Consider the following 19,885-nt stretch of genomic DNA (forward strand, 5'->3'; position numbering starts at 1 on the left):
AAAAAAAGGGACAGCTCTGGGAGTTCCAACCTTAATCTTGGGTCCACACAGGCACACACAGCCTCTTTTTCTCAGCTGTGCCCTGCCAGAGACACTCCAACTGTGCTCCTGATGTGGCTGCATGGGAAGGGGGTGGGGTATGTTTCCTGGGCAATCCAATGCTCAGGATTATGCCCCAGCTCAGATATATATACCTGAGCCAGAGGGCAGTAGTCAGACTCTTGTTGCTAGTCTCCTGAAGGTTACCCATGCCTGTAAGGAACTCCTGGAGCCACTCTGTGTCTCTCCTTGTCCAGCTCTGCCTGAGCCTTCTGCTCCTCTCTCTGTTTGGACCCAGCGATTCTCTGCCGGAGGACCTGCCTCCATGGACCAGCCTGGGCCAGTCTTCCAACACTCAGACCACCTCACCAATTTCCTGGGACCGTCTGGCTTCCTCAATGTGAGTGCTTGAACCTTTCTGTAATGCAAGACCCTGGCATCTATGGGAAGGAGGTCTGTGGTTGGTATGAGGACAGGGGCGTAACTATAGGGGGTGCAGCAGTCGTGACCGCAGCTGGGCCCTGTGATGCAGGGGGCCCATGCAGCCCCCTCTACATATGGCCGGCAGCAGCATAGGCAGCTAGGGGTACCAGTGCACCATGCATACGGGTGGCTGGAGGTGGAGGGTGACTAGCAGAGCTCCATGCTCGACTATCGCACTGGCTGCTCTTTAGTTGTGCATTCCCCGCATGAGCTGTGTCCTCGACTGGCTCCTCAGAGTACCCCTCTCCTGCTCCATGCATTGCCGCTCAGTCCGATGTCTGTTCTCCCCAGCCAGAGTCCCGCCCCCCCGAGTCCGGCCCACACTGCACTGCATACCTCTCCCGGGTAAACAAACTTTAAGCACACAGATGCAGTGCAGCCCTATAAGAGACGGCTCCCCGGAGGACACTGCAGGCTTGTCTGCCAGCCCCCCTCCTCCCCGTCGTACACAGATGATGAAAGGTCTTTCTGGGAGATATGCTGATTGCCCGTCCAGCACACTGGATGGAGCCCAGGCCAACATGGATGAGTGCGCGGCCTACAGCTTGGTAATGGTGAGTGAGAGGACCCCATCCCCCACACACCATTACATACCCCTTCCATCTCCCCCTGGGGACAGGGACCCCTTCTCACCTGGGGGCAGTAACTTCTTGTTACCAAGGCCCAATTTTTCAGCCCCTGTTTAATGGGGGCATTTAATTACAATTTTTGATGCAATGCTTTGCAGCAGGGCTCATTCCTGCACTACAACTAGCGTATATGGGAGAGGTTGCAGTGTCGTGGCACCAGCACCAGTGCCTAAGGCCCTATTTTTCAGCCCCTGTTTAACAGGGGCGTTTAATTACAATTTTTGATGCAATGCTTTGCAGCAGGGCTCATTCCTGCACTACAACTAGCGTATATGGGAGAGGTTGCAGTGTCATAGCACCAGCACCAGTGCCACCAGCCCAATTTTTCAGCCCCTGTTTAAGAAGGGGCGTTTAATTACAATTTTTGATGCAATGCTTTGCAGCAGGGCTCATTCCTGCACCACAACTAGAGTATATGGGAGAGGTTGCAGTGTCGTGGCACCAGCACCAGTGCCACCAGCCCAATTTTTCAGCCCCTGTTTAACAGGGAGTTTAATTACAATTTTTGATGCAATGCTTTGCAGCAGGGCTCATTCCTGCACTACAGCTAGAGTATATGGGAGAGGTTGCAGTGTCCTGGCACCAGCAAGCAGTGCCTAAGGCCTAATTTTTCAGCCCCTGTTTAACAGGGGCATGTAATTACAATTCTTGATATAATATTTCACAGCAGGGCCCATTCCTGTGCCCACCAACATTAACTGTGAGGACTTATAGTGTTGTGGCACCAGCACCAGCACCACAACCACCAAAGGCTCAATTTTTCTACCACTGTTCAACAATGGCATGCAATTACAATTCTTGATATAATCGTTCACAGCAGGGCGCTCCAGCGCCCACCAAGAGTCACTTTGAGGACTTACAATGTTGTGGCAACACCAACACCTTGTTCCGCCATTTCTGCAGAGCATATAGGGCAGGCCCTTACTTTCAAACATTCAACTTACAAACGTCTCCTACTTGCAAACGGAAGGAGACAACAGCAAGTGAGAGGAAAAAAGATGGACGACAAAACAAATTATACAGGGGTGATAACCCTTCCCTATGTTTTCCAAAAAGCTTAAAAATAGTTTTTTTGACTGGAGCTACACTTTAAAAATGTACCAGTTGAAAATTACAAACAGATTCTACTTAACACAACAAACCTACACAGTCCCTGTGTTGTTTGCATCGCCTGTATACTGCTGTTCTGAGTATATAGGGCCTGGGGGCCACACGTATTTCCTTTTTTTAATATGGGTACGGGGTTCCCCTTAATATCCGTACAAGACCCACAGGGGCTGGTAATGGGCAGGGGGGCTACCCATGCCAATTTTCTCAATGATTTTCATCCATATTGTCGGAACCAGATATTACATTAAAAACGCAAGCTGTTTTAAATGAGTTTTTTTCCGTTAAATGTCATTTTGTGCAGAGACTGTTCTAAACACGGGAAACACGTGGCACTTTACAGGCATGCTAAAGACACCCCCCAGGCACGATATTTAAAGGAATATTTCACTTTTTTTTCACTTTAATCGTCATTAAAATCAGTGCTCCCACCAAAACGGCCATTTTTAAAAACATTTTAGGCATTGACCCATGTCCCCTGGGGCAGGAGCCAGGTCCCCAGACTCTTTTTAGGACAGTATCTTGCATATTAGCCATTAAAATTAGCACTTTTTATTTAGAGCTTTCGAGTCCCATAGACTTCAATGGGGTTCTAAAGTTCGTACGAATTTGCAGTCCGTTCGAAAGTTCTGATGCGAACCGAACCGGGGGGTGTTCGGCTCATCCCTAGTTATAAGGCTGTATGGCTGCCCTTTTCTTCAATAGAATCACCCTTGTAATATGGTGTTTTGCCCATTGGTGTTCTCATGTTTGAGCTGACTATTACATACACTTACTTATGGTATTACGGAATATGGTTCTTGCCTTTGTTACATCTGTTGTCATGGTAGTGTTTGTAATTATGGAAGGGTTGACAACATTCGTAATTTCCGCCGTCTGATGGAATTACAGCGGACCAAGCGGTATGATAGGATGAGTGGTTACTATAGAGACCATTCACTCCGCATTTAAGAATGGGTGCCATGTCATTTCCATGTCCGCTGATGAAGTACCGCTTCTAGGGACGTAACATAGGGACGGAGATCAAGTGACGTCACCCGCGGCTATCGCTGTAGTCATAAATCCTGTCTTGTAAGTGTGCAATTTTATCTATGGAGAACACTATGGTCTGTCTTTTTGCTTACATGGTATAGGAGATATGACTATTGCTACATAATACCAATTGTGAATGTCTCGTGGATCTTCCAGCGGCTAATATTTGAATATGAGGAGGTCTGGCTACATGCTGTACAGAGGAAATCGTGGATGTGAAGGCTGATAATTAACCTTGATGATCAGGCGTGTTTGACCCTCTGTAACTCAAGGGTCCACGCCATGAGGTGAGCGGCCATTTCTGTCATTGGTGGAGGTTTTATTCAGCACTGAGTCACTTTATGCATGGTTTGATTACTCACCATTGAAGATTCACACGTGGATTACTCTTCATATGTGTTATCTGGACATTCATATAATTTAAGATTCATTATTTTAATTAGTTTTATTTCATTATTATACATTTTGTTAGTATAGCGCTGCACTGTTTGATTGAAAGATTAGTTTGAAGGCAACAGAGTTGATCTTTCTCCTTACAGGAAAGGGGCCCAGGTATTTCAGACCAAGGTTCGTGGAGGGACACTTAAGTTTCAGATTTGCAGTGGATAACCAGACCTTGTCTCCTGGTTCCAGACTACAGTTACCCCTCCGCTTCCTGGCAATTTTTTTTTTGTTGTTGTTTGCCTGGGCTTTAGAGATGGTATCTTGAAGCAATTTGTTGTTGGAGTAGAAAAAAATCATTCTGTCTTGAACAGCAAGCACAGAAGATTCCACGGGTATTTCAGGCAAAAAGGGAGAGTGGTAGCCGTAGTTGGCGTAAAAGGGTGTTTGTTTAGTAGCAGACTGGATGGAGTTATTGTATGCACATTCCGCTAGTGGAAGAAGAGATGACCAATCATCCTGTGAGAAAGAGGAGAAACAACGCAAGTATCATTCTAAAGCCTGTCTGGTTTTGATGTTCAAAGCTTCACAAGGGGCCCTCCAAAATCTGGAAGTGAACTGTACCCCTTGATCAGAGATACCATGTAGTCTCACAATTCATCAGATGAGTGTGGAGGCAGTCTCGATGGCAGAAGGGGTTCTTTGTAAGGGTACAAAGTGTGCCATCTTGGTCAAAAGATCGATCATGACAAATATGGTGGTATAGTTTTAAGACAGAGGGAGCTCTACATTGAAATCCATGGATATCATGCTCAGGAAGGCATTCAAGTAGACCCCAAGTTTTGGTTCGATCAGTCTTGCTGCATTGACAAATTACACAGGATTTGACATATTTATTACAGTCCCGTATTAAGTCTGGCCACCAAAAAGAATGGGAAATTAGATCAGTCCTCTTGTGGATCCCAAAATGGCCTGCCAAGAGTTGATTGTGGCAACGCTTCAGGACGGAAACCCTAAACTGTTCCTGGACAAAGATCTGTTCATTATGGTAATAGAGCCGTCCTTTAGCTGGAGAGATAAGTCTTGAGCAGGGGGGTGATCCAACAAATCAGCTCTTATTCATTCATCACTCTTATTATATCATCAGGTCTGATTGGAGAAGGAGAAAGTTCTTGGTCGGTAAGATCGTGTCTGGTTCCGAGGGTCGAATGGGATCGTGGAACATTCGTGACAGTGTATCTGGTTTACCATTCTTTGAACCAGGGCAGAAGGTAATATGAAATGTGAAGCGGGAGAAGAACAATGCCCATCTTGCCTGCTGAGGTCTAAGTCTTTTAGCTGTTCTCAAGTACTCAAGGTTCCTGTGATCGGTGAAGATGAGTATAGGGTGAAGAGTGACTTCCAATAGGTAACGCCACTCCTCAAGGGCAGCTTTAATGGCTAACAATTTCTGGTCGCCTACATCATCGTAATTCCTCTCAGATGGATTCAATTTCTTGGAGAAGAAAGCCACGGTATGGGGTAATGATTTAGGGCCCTGTGGTTGCGATAATAAGGCCCCTACTGCATTTTATGAGGCGTCCACCTCCAGAACATAGACCAAGGATGGATCAGGATGCTTCAGGATGGAAGCCGAGGTGAATAAGGCTTTTAACTGCTCAAAAGATACTTGTGCTTTTTCCAGGCTTTCATCAATATATTTGTGCAAGGCCTCCAGTTCGGGTTCCGAGAGATGGTAAATTCAGCTGAAGGGGATCTCTGCCCCTGGTAAAAGTTCAATGGGACAATCGTAAGTCAGATGGGGAGGAAAAGTATCTGCATTCTTTTTATTAAACACATCCAGGAATCCATGGTATGCAATGGGTACTAACTTCATAGTTTCAGGGTCAGAGTGGATGCTGAGGAGAGAAGCAGAATTAAGTCTTTTCCGGGTAGCAATGTCTCTGACAATAATTGGAAGAGAAGGAGATATCTCCAGTAAGCCAATCAATAAGAAGGTTATGGGCCTTTATCCAAGGTAATCCCAGGATAATAGGGAACAAGGGGGAAGTTATGAAATCCAAACAAAGAAGTTCCTTATTTTCTGAGGAAGTCTGGCACAGAATGGGTACAGTCTTGTGTGTAACTGGCCCTGACTTGAGACCAGAGCCGTCCGCAAGATGCACAGTAAATCCCTGTATCTTGGTGCATACAAGAAGTTGATGCAGAGTCCACAAAACAGCCGCAGGCTCCAGAGTCTATAATTGCGGTTACAAGAATAGTCCTTCCCGGTAACTGGAGCTGGAGTGGAAGAGGGAGATGTGGAGATGTAGAAGATTCCTCCCAGGAAGATGCATCATGTGAGGAAGACTAGGAGCGGGCGTGACAGTTTTTCTTATAAGACAAGTCTGAATGAAATGGCCTGCCACTCCACAGTAAAAGCACAGTCTGTCATGTTGTCACTGGAGGTGTTCAGAAGAGGACAGAGGTGGCTTTGGAAGGTTTCTACGGGAGATTTGTGGTACTCTTTACTCTTGTGAGGCACCCTTGGTATTCTAGTAGTAACTGTAGAAATAGAAGCAATAGTTTTTGGGGGTGCAAGTGGCTTGGTATTAACCCTCTCAGATTGCCTTTCATGTAGCTGTCAGTCAATTTGGATGACAAGATGGATCAAGCCTTCCAGAGATGTGGGTACCCCTACATGGGCAAGTTCATATTTTAGTGTGTCAGAGAGTCCAAGACGAAATTGATGATGGAGAGCAGCTTTATTTCACTGAGTATACATACTCCAAACACGGAAGTCAGTTACATAGTCCTCAATGGATCTTAAGACGTGTTGGAGTTTACCAAGTGTTTATTCAGCAGTCTGCTGGAGGAAAGGATCAGCATAAAGTTGGGACATGGCTAAGAAAAAGGAGTCAGAGGTTGTCAGAGCCAGATCATGTTGTTCTCTAAGACGATGATCCCAGGAATTTGGTTCATTTAGTAGGAGTGTGATGATGAATCCCACTTTAATGCTTTCAGATGAGAAAGTTCGAGGTAACAAGGAAAAATAAAGTTCACAAGCATTTTGGAAGGTACGGAACTGTTTGCGATCCCCTGAAAAACGCTCAGACAAAGGCACTCTGGGTTCAGGAGGAAGAATGGTTTCACTGAGCAGGCAAAAGTCTGTTTACACAAAAGAACTCACAAGAGCAAGGAGGGGTCGAGGAAGGTGAGACATTAAGCAGGTTTGGTAGTCGACCTTCCATCCGGCCAAGGTCCTCTTGGAGATTCCGTACAGTATGGGCTAGTGCAGAAATTGATCAGCAGATGTCCATAAAAGGCGAGGCCTCCTTTCAGACTCCATTGTTGGCTGACTGATACTGCCACGTACCTGGTCAGAGTCTGAAGTGACAAGGTCAGCCCCTCTTGTATCTCAAACCCAGGTCCCGCTGAGAGTGGAGACAGAAGGACCCAATGGATAGGAGGAACACGAGTGCCTGCAGATGTAGCCATGGAAGCTTGAAGAAGATGATGCCATTTTGGGAATGCAGAAAGTTGCAGCAGGTCGCAAGAGCAGAGTTGCAGGCACCCGGAAGACAGCGTTGAGCCAAACAGGAGACAGAAGCAAAGTCACAGGGATAGCCGGGTTTAGAAGCAGGTGGACAGCAAGGTACCAAATCATCAGGCAGGAGCAGGGTCAAATAGGAAGCTGGGATCAGGAGCCAGTAATCAGAGATGTAGGAGAGTCCAGAAGCAAGGTCAAGGTTCAGCAATGGATATCAGGCAAGTAATAGCAGGATTCAACAGGGAAAGGGTTCAGGAACAGCTGAAGATCAGTCAGCATCTGTTACAAGTCAGTGCACCCCTTAAATAGGCCGTCTGGTGCCAAAGGGACGCGCAGACACTCTCCTATAGACACGCACTCTCCTTTGCGCATGGGCATTGACGCACCTGTGATCCGCAAAGTTTCCCATGCTTGCGCGTGAGCACAACAATAGTTCTCTTAAAGGTACTAACATAAACGCATCTGCTGCTGAGCTTTAGTCAAGCAATGTTTTTATATGCCGCTATCAGTGCCCAGGCTGATGCTGAGTAGAGGTGCCTTGACAATGCCTGTATTCAATACCCATATTTCGCTTACGTGCCCAGATATGCTGCTGTTTCTCTCCCTCGGTCAGACTTAGAGTGAGTATTTTAAAGGCAGCCACCTTGCACTTGTGCTATGTGTAACGGCTGCGCAAAGCCATGCCTCCCACGACGTAGAACGGCTCCTCTCTCTTTTAAAAAAAAAAAACGTTTCCTGCGCGTGTGCGCAGTGATCCCTATGATGGGAATCCCGGGGGGGGTATCAGGGGGGAAGAGAAGCCCACCCCAGGGGCATGCCCAGTGCCATGCAGGCAGGGGTCCCCCGAATCCCAACTCAAGGACTGACAGTAGTGTAGTAGGAGCAAAGCTGTCCACAAGCAATGCTGACACTGAGCCTGGAGAAGCATGGTAATGTTGCTTCTAGGAATGTTTATAACGTTGCAATCTCTAGTGGTAAAAAACAGTCATGACAACATCTTACTCAGATTTTAAAAAAGTCCTTAGGAAAAAACCCAGGATCTTCTTAACTTACCCTTCCTGCCACAGGGTACTGCTGGAAAAATCACAGCGACCCAATCTTCACCCATCACGTCTGATTGGTGTCATGCCAGACCTTCAAGGACAGGGTCCCCTCTGTACATAGGGTCCACTGCCTTGGACCTGTATAGCGTCCTGCCAGAGCAAACCTGTGGTATAGCAATGTGACCAAGGTGCTGGATCCCAGGGCCCAGCTCTCCTGAGAGAAGCGTTACAGGCAAAACATCGTTCTTCCATATCGAGGCTCACGTACCATCCACTTTAGCCTTTGTTTTTGGCTCTTTGAATGGATCCGATAGCATAGCCCCCTGACCCTGTCCAGGCCATCTATGGAGCACTTTTTAGCATAACATTAACCATGACTAACACCTTTAGAAACTGGTGAAAAAACTGAGGTACTTCCTGTATGGGAGGGGTTATATAGGGAGGGGGACTTCCTGTCTTTGATTATGCCAGTGTCCAATCACCTGAAGGTGGCCTATAACCCACATAGTAATTACTATGGCTGCTCTGTGTCCCGTGATGTACGATAAAGAAATCATTTTTACCAGAAAAAAAAAAACATGCAATATATATATATTTGTTGCATGTGTTTTTTTCTGGTAAAAATTATTTATTTTTATAAAAGAAAATTGAGTACACCCCTCAAATTTTTGTAAATATTTTATTCTATCTTTTCATTTGACAACACTGAAGAAATGACACTTTGCTACAATGTAAAGTAGTGAGTGTACAGCTTGTATAACAGTGTAAAATGTCTGTCCCCTCAAAATAACTCAACACACAGCCATTAATGCCTAAGCCGCTGGCAACAAAAGTGAGTACACCCCTAAGGGAAAATGTCCAAATTGGGCCCAAAGTGTCAATATTGTGTGTGGCCACCATTATTTTCCAGCACTGCCTTAAACCTTCTTGGGCATGGAGGTCACCAGAGCTTCACAGGTTGTCACTGGAGTCCTCTTCCCCTCCCCCATGATGACATCACGGAGCTGGTGGATGTTGGAGACCTTGCGCTCCTCCCCCTTCTGTTTGAGGATGTCCCGCAGATGATCAATAGGGTTTTGGTCTGGAGACATGCTTGGCCAGTCCATCACCTTTACCCTCAGCTTCTTTAGCAAGGCAGTGCTCCTCTTGGAGGTGTGTTTGGGGTGGTTATCATGTTGGAATACTACCCTGTGGCCCAGTCTCTGAAGGGAGGGGATCATGCTCTGCTTCAGTATGTCACAGTACATGTTGGCATTCATGGTTCCCTCAATGATCTGTAGCTCCCCAGTGTTGGCAGCACTCATACAGCCCCAGACCATGACACTTTCACCACCATGTTTGACTGGAGGCAAGACACACTTGTCTTAGTACTCCTCACCTGGTTGCCCCCACACACGCTTGACATCATCTGAACCAAATAAGTTTATATTGGTCTCATCAGACCACAGGAGATGGTTCCAGTAATCCACGACCTTAGTCTGCCTTCAGAAAACTGTTTTCAGGCTTTCTTGTGCATCTTTAGAGGAGGCTTTCTTCTGGGATGACAACCATGCAGACCAATTTGATGCAGTGTGTGGTGTATGGTCTGAGCACTGACAGGCTGACCCCCCCACACATTCAGTCTCTGCAATAATGCTGGCAGCACTTATACATCTATTTCCCAAACACAACCTCTGGATATGATGCTGAGCACGTGCACTCAACTCCTTTGGTGGAGCATGGCGAGGCCTGTTCTGAGTGGAATCTGTGCTGTTAAACCGCTGTGTGGTCTTGGCCACCGTGCTGCAGCTCAGTTTCAGGGTTTTCGCAACCTTCTCAAAGCCTAGGCCATCTTTACATATGTAGAGCAACAGTTCTTTTTTTCAGATCTATAGAGTGTTCTTTGCCATGAGGTGCCATGTTGAACAGCCAGTGACCAGTATGAGAGAGTGAGAGCAATAACACACAATTTAACACACCTACACCCCATTCACACCTGAGACATTGTAGCACTAACAAGTCAATTGACACTGAGAAGGGAAAATTGGCTAATTGGGCCCAATTTGGAAATTTTCGCCTAGGGGTGTACACACTTTTGTCGTCAGCTATACAAGCTGTACACTCACTACTTTACATTGTAGAAAAGTAGTCACATGAAAAGATCTAATAAAGTATTTACAAAAATGTGAGGGGTGTACTCACTCTTGTGAGATATATACTGTATATATATATATATATATATATATATATATATATATATATTAGGGAAGTATGTGTATGTCTTGAAAAGGAATAATATTATTTCTGAACTACTGGAGTGTGATGAATAAGAAATATAAAAATAAACCAACTTTATTAGATCAGTTAGCCCTTGTACACACGGTCAGAGATTCCGACAACCAAATCCGTTGGATTTTGTCCGATGGATTTTGTCCGAAACTGTTGCATACACACGGTCGGACAAAGTTGTCGGAAAATCCGACGTGATTACGTTATTTCGTTACGACGGAACTACGTTCAGGCTAGTAGCCAATAGCTTTGGTGTAGGAATTTGATCTGAGCATGCGTGGCACTTTGTCCGATCGGAATTCTCTACACATGATTGGAGTATGTCCGATCAGAGCATTTTGTTGGAAAATTTTACCAACAAGTTGGAAAACTTGGTCCGTCGGATACTCCGACGGAAACAGTCCGATGGAGACCACACACAGTCAAAATATCCGACAAAACGGTCCGATAGGACACATTCCGTTGGAATCTCCGACCTTGTGTACAAGGGCTAACACTATCTCATATGGATTTAAAGCTTTAAGACTGATGTTTCTTTTCTTCTGTTCTTTGTTCTGTAGTGTAAATCGGTGTCAGTCGATGTGTAGAAAATTCCGGTGATTGTGTCTCCTCCTGAGCAGATCTGCCGGTGACTGAGAGGACCTGCTGTGTGCCATGAAATGCTCTCCGATGTTCTATGTCTGGTATCTGCTGATACTCGTACTTCACATCACATCTTATGGAGTAATGTTGACCCGGAGCTCTTCACCTGGTTGTAGACTTTCTATGATAAGGCCATTGTTTGAGTATGAATATTACCAGGATGGTGATGTCATTATCGGAGGATTAGTCTCTGCTCACACAAACAGCGATACTGATTTTTATATTAAAGATCGATCAGATATGTTTCCAGATTTACCTGCAGTCATTTCCATATGTCAAAGGTAAGTTTCTATTTAACATCTTTGCTCTCTCTGTATAACAACTTGCCAACCGCTTGACTGGGAATATACGTCATTACTTTGACATTAAAAAAACAGTGTAAAGGCTGCGGCCAGATGCTATACCCCAGTATTTTCTTTATCCTCAGGCACCAGACTTTCTCCACTTTTAAAAATGATGGGAGAGGTGCCCCCCCCCCCCCACACACACACTTTCCGGTGTTTCCTGGGCTTACAATACCGATAGCTGAGTCTGGGAACCATCCAGCCCTGGCAGCGGCTAGCCATAGAGATAAGCAAGATGGCTGCCACTCATCTCTATGTCCTTGGAGGACCAGAACGATGTCATGACATCACTTCCGGTTATCAGTCCAAAGAACACATGTTTTCTCTTAAAGCCAAAGACACATTTTATTTTGATCTTCTGCTTTAAGGCTACTTTCACACCCCAGTATAGAGCCGCTAGTTTTAGCAGTGACTTTCGACTGCTAGCGGGGCCCTTTTAACCGAAGAAAGGGTTAAAAGCGTCCATTCTGTGTCACTTCCGAATCGCTTTTCAGGCACTTTGGAAGCTCTGCCCGTTTATTTCAATGGGCAGGGGATGGTGGAGAAGTGGTGTATACACCGCTTCCCCACCGCTCCAAAGATGCTGCTTGCAGGACTTTTTTTTTTCTCATCCCACAAACGCGCAGGAGGCACGAGAGGCGCTTTTCAGGTGCTTCACATGCGGTATTTATAGCACCAAAAGGACTAAAATGCGCTTCAGCGTGAAAGGGGTCTTAAGGGTGGAGGAGAGATTTGGGGTCTTTTAGAACTCCAGATTTCTACATAAAGAGGACCTGTCATTTTATTATTGTTATCACAAGGGATGTTTACTTATGATAGCAATAAAAGTGATTAAAAAAAATAAAAATAAAGAGCTAGTGTAAAAATGAAAAAAAAGTAATACAATTTTAAAAGAAGAAATTGAAAGCGCCCCCGTCCCCACATGCTCGTGCACAGTAGTGAACGCATACGTAGGTCACACCCACATATGTAAACTGTGTTTGCGTTACACATGAGAGGTATCACCACAAACATCTGAGTGAGAACAATAATTCTACCACTTGATCTCCTCTGCTGTATCCCTACTGCCCCGTACACATGGTCGGATTTTCCGATTGAAAATGTGCAATCGGATCGAGTTGTCAGAAAATCTGACTGTGTGTGGGCTCCATCTGACTTTTTCTGTCGGATTTTCCGAGGCATAAAGTTTGAGAGCAGGATCTAAAATTTTCCGACAACAGAATCCGATCGCGTAAATTCCGATTGTGTGTAGACAATTCTGACGGACAAAGTGCCACGCATGCTCAAAATAAACTAAGAGACGAAAGCTATTGGCTACTGGACCATTTATAGTCCCGACGTACGTGTTTGATGTCACCTCGTTCAGAGCGATCGGATTTTCCGACAACTTTGTGCGGCCGTGTGTATGCAACACAAGTTTCGGCCAAAATCCGTCCGAAAAAATCTGATGGATTTTGTGGTCGGAAAAAATCTGACAGATTTTGTGGTCGGAAAAAATCTGACAGATTTTGTGGTCGGAATATCTGACCGTGTGTACAGGGCATTAACCTGTAGAAATTTTAAAGCGTCACCAAAGGAGATTTTTAAGTACAGTAGTTTGGCGCCATTCCACGAGCACAAGCAAATTTTAAAGCATGACCTGTTAGGTATCTATTCACTCTTCATTGGTATCATATATTTACTTTTCATATTATTAAAAAAAATTGGGATTTATATTATGTTTTTTATTAATTTTCGTGTATTTTTTCCAAAATAATTGCATTTGAAAAACCTCTGCACAAAAACCATGTGACAAAAAGATGTAACAACCACCATTTTTTTCTCTAGGGTCGATGCTAAAAAAAATATATAATGTTTGAGGGGTTCAAAGAGAAAATTGAGTACTGTCCGTGATACTTTTTTTATATTTGCACTAACATACAATTTTTCAGGACAAGCTTTCGGGGTATGTCCCCTTCATCAAGGGGTTCTAAGTAATTTTCGAGCAAAAAAACACTGAAAAAAAGGCCTGGTCCTTCAGTGGTTTTAACAAAGAGAACATATATAATGTTTGTCTTCATTTTTACTGTATCATTTTATGAAAATGTATAAATGTATCTGCTAATGTTTTATATATGCTTTCCTAATTAGAATACAGTATATGTTTCTCCAATATACATTTAATACATGGGGCTTAAATTATATTTTGTCTTCAGGATGCCATTCTGGGATTTCTGATTAATAGTAGGGTGTTGTGTGCCTCCTGCACAATATACACCTGAAGCTACCCCTTATTGCTGGTGTTCTTGCATTTCAGTAACACAGGCAGGCAACTGCAGTAATTACAGTTGGTGTACTGTGTCATCTGCTCAGAGTGCACCTAAAGCTACCCAATTGCTGGTTTTGCCATTACCCTGCAGGCCATCACTATATCTGGAAAGCCAACAAGGAGAAGCAGACAGTCACGAGCCAATAAAAGAGGGCAAGCAGGCTCTGTGTCTAGAGGCAACAGTGCTGGTCATTGATGTGGTGCATCATCATCAGCACGTGGCCATGGGACAAGCTTGTACTTATTTTCGGCAGCTGGACGTGTTGAGCCGCATCATGCCGAAGACTTGGTAGAGTGTATGATCAAGCCCTCCTCATCCTCCTCATCCTCTCTCACCCAGGCTCAGGGTACTAGCAAAGCAGCTGCCAACGCGTCCTCTTCCCTCATATCAATGTCATCAGTCACTCCTTCCCTAGACCCACCATGTCCTCCTGAGGAGTCCCCCGAACTGTTTGACCACAGTGTTGGGTACATGCTCCAGGAGGATGCTCAGTATTTTGAAGGCTATTATGATGATACCCAGCTAGAGGAAGGCAGTAGCGTGAGCGCAGAGAGAGGGAATACTCAAGAAGGACAGCAATCTGGCAGTCATGTTCCATCAGCTGCAGCATACTGCCAGGTTTGCTCCAGTGATGAAGAGGGAGGGGATGATGAGGTCACTGACTCCACGTGGGTGCCTAATAGGAGAGAGGAGGAGGAGGCACATCTCCGACGAGGCAGGATGCCCTCTGGGGGCCAGCTTAGGGGCAGCACACCGACCGAATCACACCGCAGAGCTCCGCCTGTGCAGGGCCCTGCCTCTGCGCGTTATTCCAAAAGTTCTTTGGTGTGGGCCTTTTTTTAGTCGAGTGCATCAGATCGCACCGCTGCTATTTGCAACATATGTCTCAAGCGTATCTTGCGTGGCCAAAACATCAGCCGCTTGGGCACCACATGCTTGACCAGACATATGTTGACCTTCCATGCAGCTCGTTGGCAAGCGTACCTTAAAGACCCACACCAAAGAACAAAGCGGACCTCTCCTTGCTCCTCATCAGCTGGGATCTCCAACCCCACTAGACCTTCAGTCCTCTCTGAAACCTTCACTGAGAGGAATGAAGGTGTAGAATTAGGTTTGTCACAGCCAAGTACTTGCGGGCACTCTGCTAGCAGTACACCCATGTCCGATTGTAGCAGGCAAATGTCCCTGCCCCAGCTGTTGGACTGTCGAAAGAAGTTCACTCCCAGCCATCCACATGCCCAACGGTTGAATGCTAGCTTGGCTAAATTGCTAGAAATTTAACTGTTGCCTTTTCAGTTGGTAGACTCGGCCCTCTTCCGTGAGTTTGTGCAATGTGCGGTTCCTCAGTAGCAGGTTCCCAAATTCCACTTTTTCTCATGGAAGGCAATTCCAGCTCTCTACCAGCATGTGGAAGGCAATGTCCATGCCTCGCTGGACAGAGCGGTCAGCTGTAAGGTGCATATTACCGCTGGCTCATGGTCCAGTAGACATGGACAGGGACGTTACCTATCTTTCACAGCTCATTGGGTTACTCTTCTGGCAGCTGGGAAGGATGCAGGACAAGGTGCAGTAGTGATGGAGGTTGTTCCGCCACCACGCCTCCAAAATGCTACTACTAGTTGTGACACACCTCTCTCCTCCACCCCCTCCTCTTCTTTTTCCTCCATGGCCTCTTCCAGTGCTTTGTCCTCGGAACCAGCGGTGCTCCGTAGGCATTCAAGGGGCTACGCAAATACACAGGCAAAAAGATGCAATGCCGTGCTTGCGCTGGTTTGTTTGGAGGACAGGAGCCACACTGGGGCAGATATTTTGTCAGCTCTGCAGGGGCAGGCTGAGGGGTGGTGGATGCCATGCCAGCTTAAGCCAGGAATGGTGGTTTGCGACAATGGCACCAACCTCCTCTCCGCCCTCTGACAGGGACAACTGACCCATGTGCCCTGTGTAGCTCACGTCCTTAACCTGGTGGTGCAGCAGTTCTTGGGCAGGTACCCGGGCTTACAGGAGGTCCTGAGGCAGGCCAGGAAAGTCTGTGTGCATTTCCGTCGATCATTTAATGCCTGTGCTTGGCTGGCTGAGCTCCAAAAGGAGTTGAACCTGCCCAAGAACCGCCTTATATGTGACATGCCCACCAGGTGGAACTCAACGTTGGCCATGCTGCAGCTGCTGCACACGCAGCAGATGGCCATCAATGAGTAGCTGTGTGACTATGGCACCAGGACAGGGTCAGAGGAGCTTATTTTTTTTTTACCACGCCAGTGGGGCATGATCAGGGATGCATGCACTGTCCTGTCACCATTTGAGGAGTTCACGAAGGATGGTGAGAAGTGACAGTGCATGCATCAGTGACACTATACCTCTTGTCCACCTGTTGGAGCATACGCTGTGTGGAATAATGGACAGGGCACTTGAGGCAGAACAGAGGCAGGAAGAGAAGGACTTCCTTGCCTCTGAAGGCTCCCTTTATCAAGACAGTGTTCCTGCTGTCCCACCCATCACACAGGAAGAGGACGAGGAGGAGGAGGAGTAGGATTGTGTCAGCATGGAGGTGGAGCCAGGCACTCGGCATCAGCAGCAGCAATCTTTTAGGGATGATTTACAGTCCCAAGAAACCCGTGGACTTGTACGTGGCTGGGAGGAGGTGGCTGCAGATCATGTTGTCCTTAGTGACCCAGAGGACTCCGGACCAAATGTCTCAGCTAACCTACTGTGCATGGCCTCCCTGATCCTGGAAAAGATCGTATTCTTCGGATCAAGGAGAGGGACCATTACTGGCTGGCCACTCTCCTTGATCCACGGTACAAGGGTAAGGTTGCGGACCTTATCTTTCCGTTGCAGAGGGAGCAGAGGATGAGACATCTCTGGGAGGCCTTGCAGCAGGTCTGTGCAATGCGTTCCCAGAGACTGGGAGGTTACAAATTCCTGGTCCTGGACACCGTGTTGCTGAGGCTTGGGTCAGTCACAGAAGGAGCGGTGGAGAAGGTGGCTATCTGACCGATGCGTTCAGACAATTTTTTAGTCCGCATCCCCAAGATATGATTGGTTCCAGCAACCATCGCCAGTGTCTTATTTACATGGCTAAGGAATACCTAGGTTCAAGGTCAGACTTGGACACCTTTCCCACCGAAAATCCTCTGGCTTACTGGGGCTTGAGGATGGATCACTGGCTAGAGTTTGCACAGTATGCAATTGAGCTACTGGCCTGTCCTGCATCCAGCGTTCTTTCTTTTGTACTTTTCAGTGCTGCCGGAGGCTTTGTACCCAATCGCAGGATGCGCCTGTGCACCGACTCGGTTGTAACCGAATATATTTTTTTGAAATGTCACATCCCTTCAAGACTGCCTATTTTGATGCTGAGTGACTATCCAGTTATGTTGACTGACTATCCCCTTCCTCCTCAATGATCCTGCTGATATCTTGAAAGAACATCTCTGGTTCTGAGGGACGCCACCAGTGGCTAAGGCCCAATTTTTCAGCCCCTGTTTAACCACTTCCCACCCGGCCAATGCCCATATACGGCCGGGTGGGAGCCGTCTACTTCTGATAGGATGTTCAGGAACGTCCTTCAGAAGGAGCGGGATCGCGCGTGCGCGTGCCCGCACAGTGGCGCGATCCCGATGTGCTCGTGTCACCCGAACACGGCGCATCTCAGATCAGCAGGAGGGCTCTGTGATTGGCCCTCCTGATCACATGATGGCCGTGTCCAATCATGGCCGTCATGTGATGTAAACTGGGGGGGCTACCCATGCCATTTTTCTCAATGATTTTCATCCGTATTGCCGGAACCAGACATTACATTAAAACCACAAGCAGTTTTAAATTACTTTTTTTCCGTTAAATATAATTTTGTGCAGGGACTGTTCTAAACACGGGAAACACATGCCACTTCACAGGCATACTATAGACACCCCCCCCAGGCACAATATTTAAATATTTCACTTTTTTTTCACTTTAATCATCATTAAAATCAGTGCTCCCGAAAAAACGGCCATTTTAAAAAAAACTAAAAAAAAAATGTTTTCAAATTTGAATTCAAAATGTATTTGAATAGTTTTCTTTTTTCCAAAGAGAATAAAATAGAATATAAAATAAAGGAACAAAACTGAAAAAAAATATAACAGAAAATAAAATAATAGAATATAATGAAATATAAATGAATAGAATAGAATGACAAAAAGAAAAGAATCAAATAGACTATATTCATCTTCTGATAGAAAATAATAGAATAAAAAATAATATAATTTTAAAAACAATAAAATAAAATAGAAATAATATAACCATTTCCCAAAATTCAAATAGAATACATTTGAATTTGAATGGAAAATAATAGAATATAAAGTAACAAAATAATATAGGAAAAAACGTAGAATCAAACGAATATAACCATCCTCCTATTCTAATCTATTCTTTTCTATCTTTTTCACACAAGATGACCACTCTGCAACTGTTCAGATGCTCCGTATAAAAGTCGCAGACCTAGAGGACAGGTCGCGACGTAATAACATTAAAATCAGAGAGGTTCCTGAGTCTCTGGGCCCCCCTGAAATAGTCCCATACTTGCATCAGCTATTTCACAAACTCATTCCGTCATTGACGACAAATGATGTGCTGATCGACCGTGCACACAGGATACACAAGCCACAGCATCTACCGGCTTCAGTCCCCAGAGACATATTAGCACAAATTAATTTCTTCCACATTAAGGAAAATATAATGCGTGCCGCGAAATCTCTGCTCACCCTCCCAGAGCCCTTTGCTAAAATCTCTCTGTACAATGGCATCTCGGCAGCTACCTTCCAAGCATGCAAATCCTTTGCTCCAGTAACGGCAATACTCAATGAGCATAAGCTACCCGATAAATGGGGTTATTCTACCAAGCTACTGTTCATGTACCACAATCAGCAAGTTTCCATACACACCCTCAAAGATGGGGGTGTGTATGGAGATGGGCTCAAGCAACTGAATAACTAAGGAATTATCTCTCATGATCTCCCAGCTATTCCAAAATCAGGGCCACCATCCAGAATCTCCAACCTCTGGGCATCGAAAGCTCTGCCATAATGGTAACATGTCTTGATCCAACACCCTCCATAGAGGAGGGATCTATCTCAGACTGGATTATATTGTATTATATTATACACAGACTTAAGGACTTATCCTAGGCACTCTTATGCCACCGTGCTCCAGCACCAGCTGTCCTACTACCAGCGGCCCTTGAGCCAGAGTTGTAGGGGAGGCCTTTCTCTACACGTCAGGCTCACCACCAGGTAAGTGACAACACCACACTGCCCACCCCCACTCTTCTACCACTCCACGCCCCCTCACCAGCACCTGCCGATATACAGGTGCCCTAAACCCCCACTGCTGTCCTCCCTCAGGCTCCCTTTGATCCCTGGCACATCGGGATGCCCACGGCCGCGTGCCAGGAGAGCAAAATAACCAAGGAGAAAAGGAAAGAGAACACCTGTAAAGATCCATTCTGTGCGATCAGGAGCGCTGCACCAACAGGAAGGATCAGGGGAGAGCACAGCCCGCACCTTCTCTCCTCACCGTCCGGTTCTCTCCCCACAGCCCAGTTCTCTCCTATTCACTCCCAGCGGTGGATTGGCAGGAGTAGTGATGTTTTTCTCTCACTATTCCTGTTAGCTGCGGTGCCCCTCTCAATGTGGCGCCCAGGGCACATGTCCCCCTAGTTTCGGCCCTGACTGTATGTACATAATGAAAAAATATAAACAATGCAATTGAAATACAAAGTGTATATGATCTTAAAAGGAAAAACTGACAAGAGAGTATATATATTTATATATATATATATATATATATATATATATATATATATATATATATATATATATATATATATATATATCAACGGTCTCCCTCGGGTTCCATAAAGTAAATGGATTGGAAACAAATCCAATTATCTTGTGAGTCCCAAATCAAACAGATGCTGATTTCAAGGTGTGTGGACACTTTAGTATGAAGACACCACCGTGCTCAAAAGTACTAAAATTGTCTGCTTACCAGACCCACATAGGTCACAAGTAGTGATGGACGAACTTCCGACGGGACGTTTCGCGAA

At 45.7% G+C, this 19,885-nt stretch overlaps 1 protein-coding gene across 1 annotated transcript in view; it reads left to right on the forward strand.

The window, feature by feature from the left end:
• Positions 1-248: 248 nt before the first annotated feature.
• LOC143986459 (vomeronasal type-2 receptor 116-like) overlaps positions 249-19,885 on the forward strand; it is a 61,964-nt gene continuing 42,327 nt past the window's right edge. The window contains exons 1-5 of the mRNA XM_077484804.1: positions 249-439; positions 4,819-4,942; positions 5,356-5,406; positions 11,383-11,434; positions 18,947-19,070. Of these exons, the coding sequence (XP_077340930.1) occupies positions 249-439; positions 4,819-4,942; positions 5,356-5,406; positions 11,383-11,434; positions 18,947-19,070 (542 nt within the window). The remainder of the gene's footprint in view (positions 440-4,818; positions 4,943-5,355; positions 5,407-11,382; positions 11,435-18,946; positions 19,071-19,885) is intronic.

This window comes from Lithobates pipiens, unplaced genomic scaffold, assembly GCF_037356315.1.
Source record: "Lithobates pipiens isolate NorthernLeopardFrog02 unplaced genomic scaffold, aLitPip1_a1.2 Scaffold_160, whole genome shotgun sequence".
Classification (NCBI taxonomy): Eukaryota; Metazoa; Chordata; class Amphibia; order Anura; family Ranidae; genus Lithobates; species Lithobates pipiens.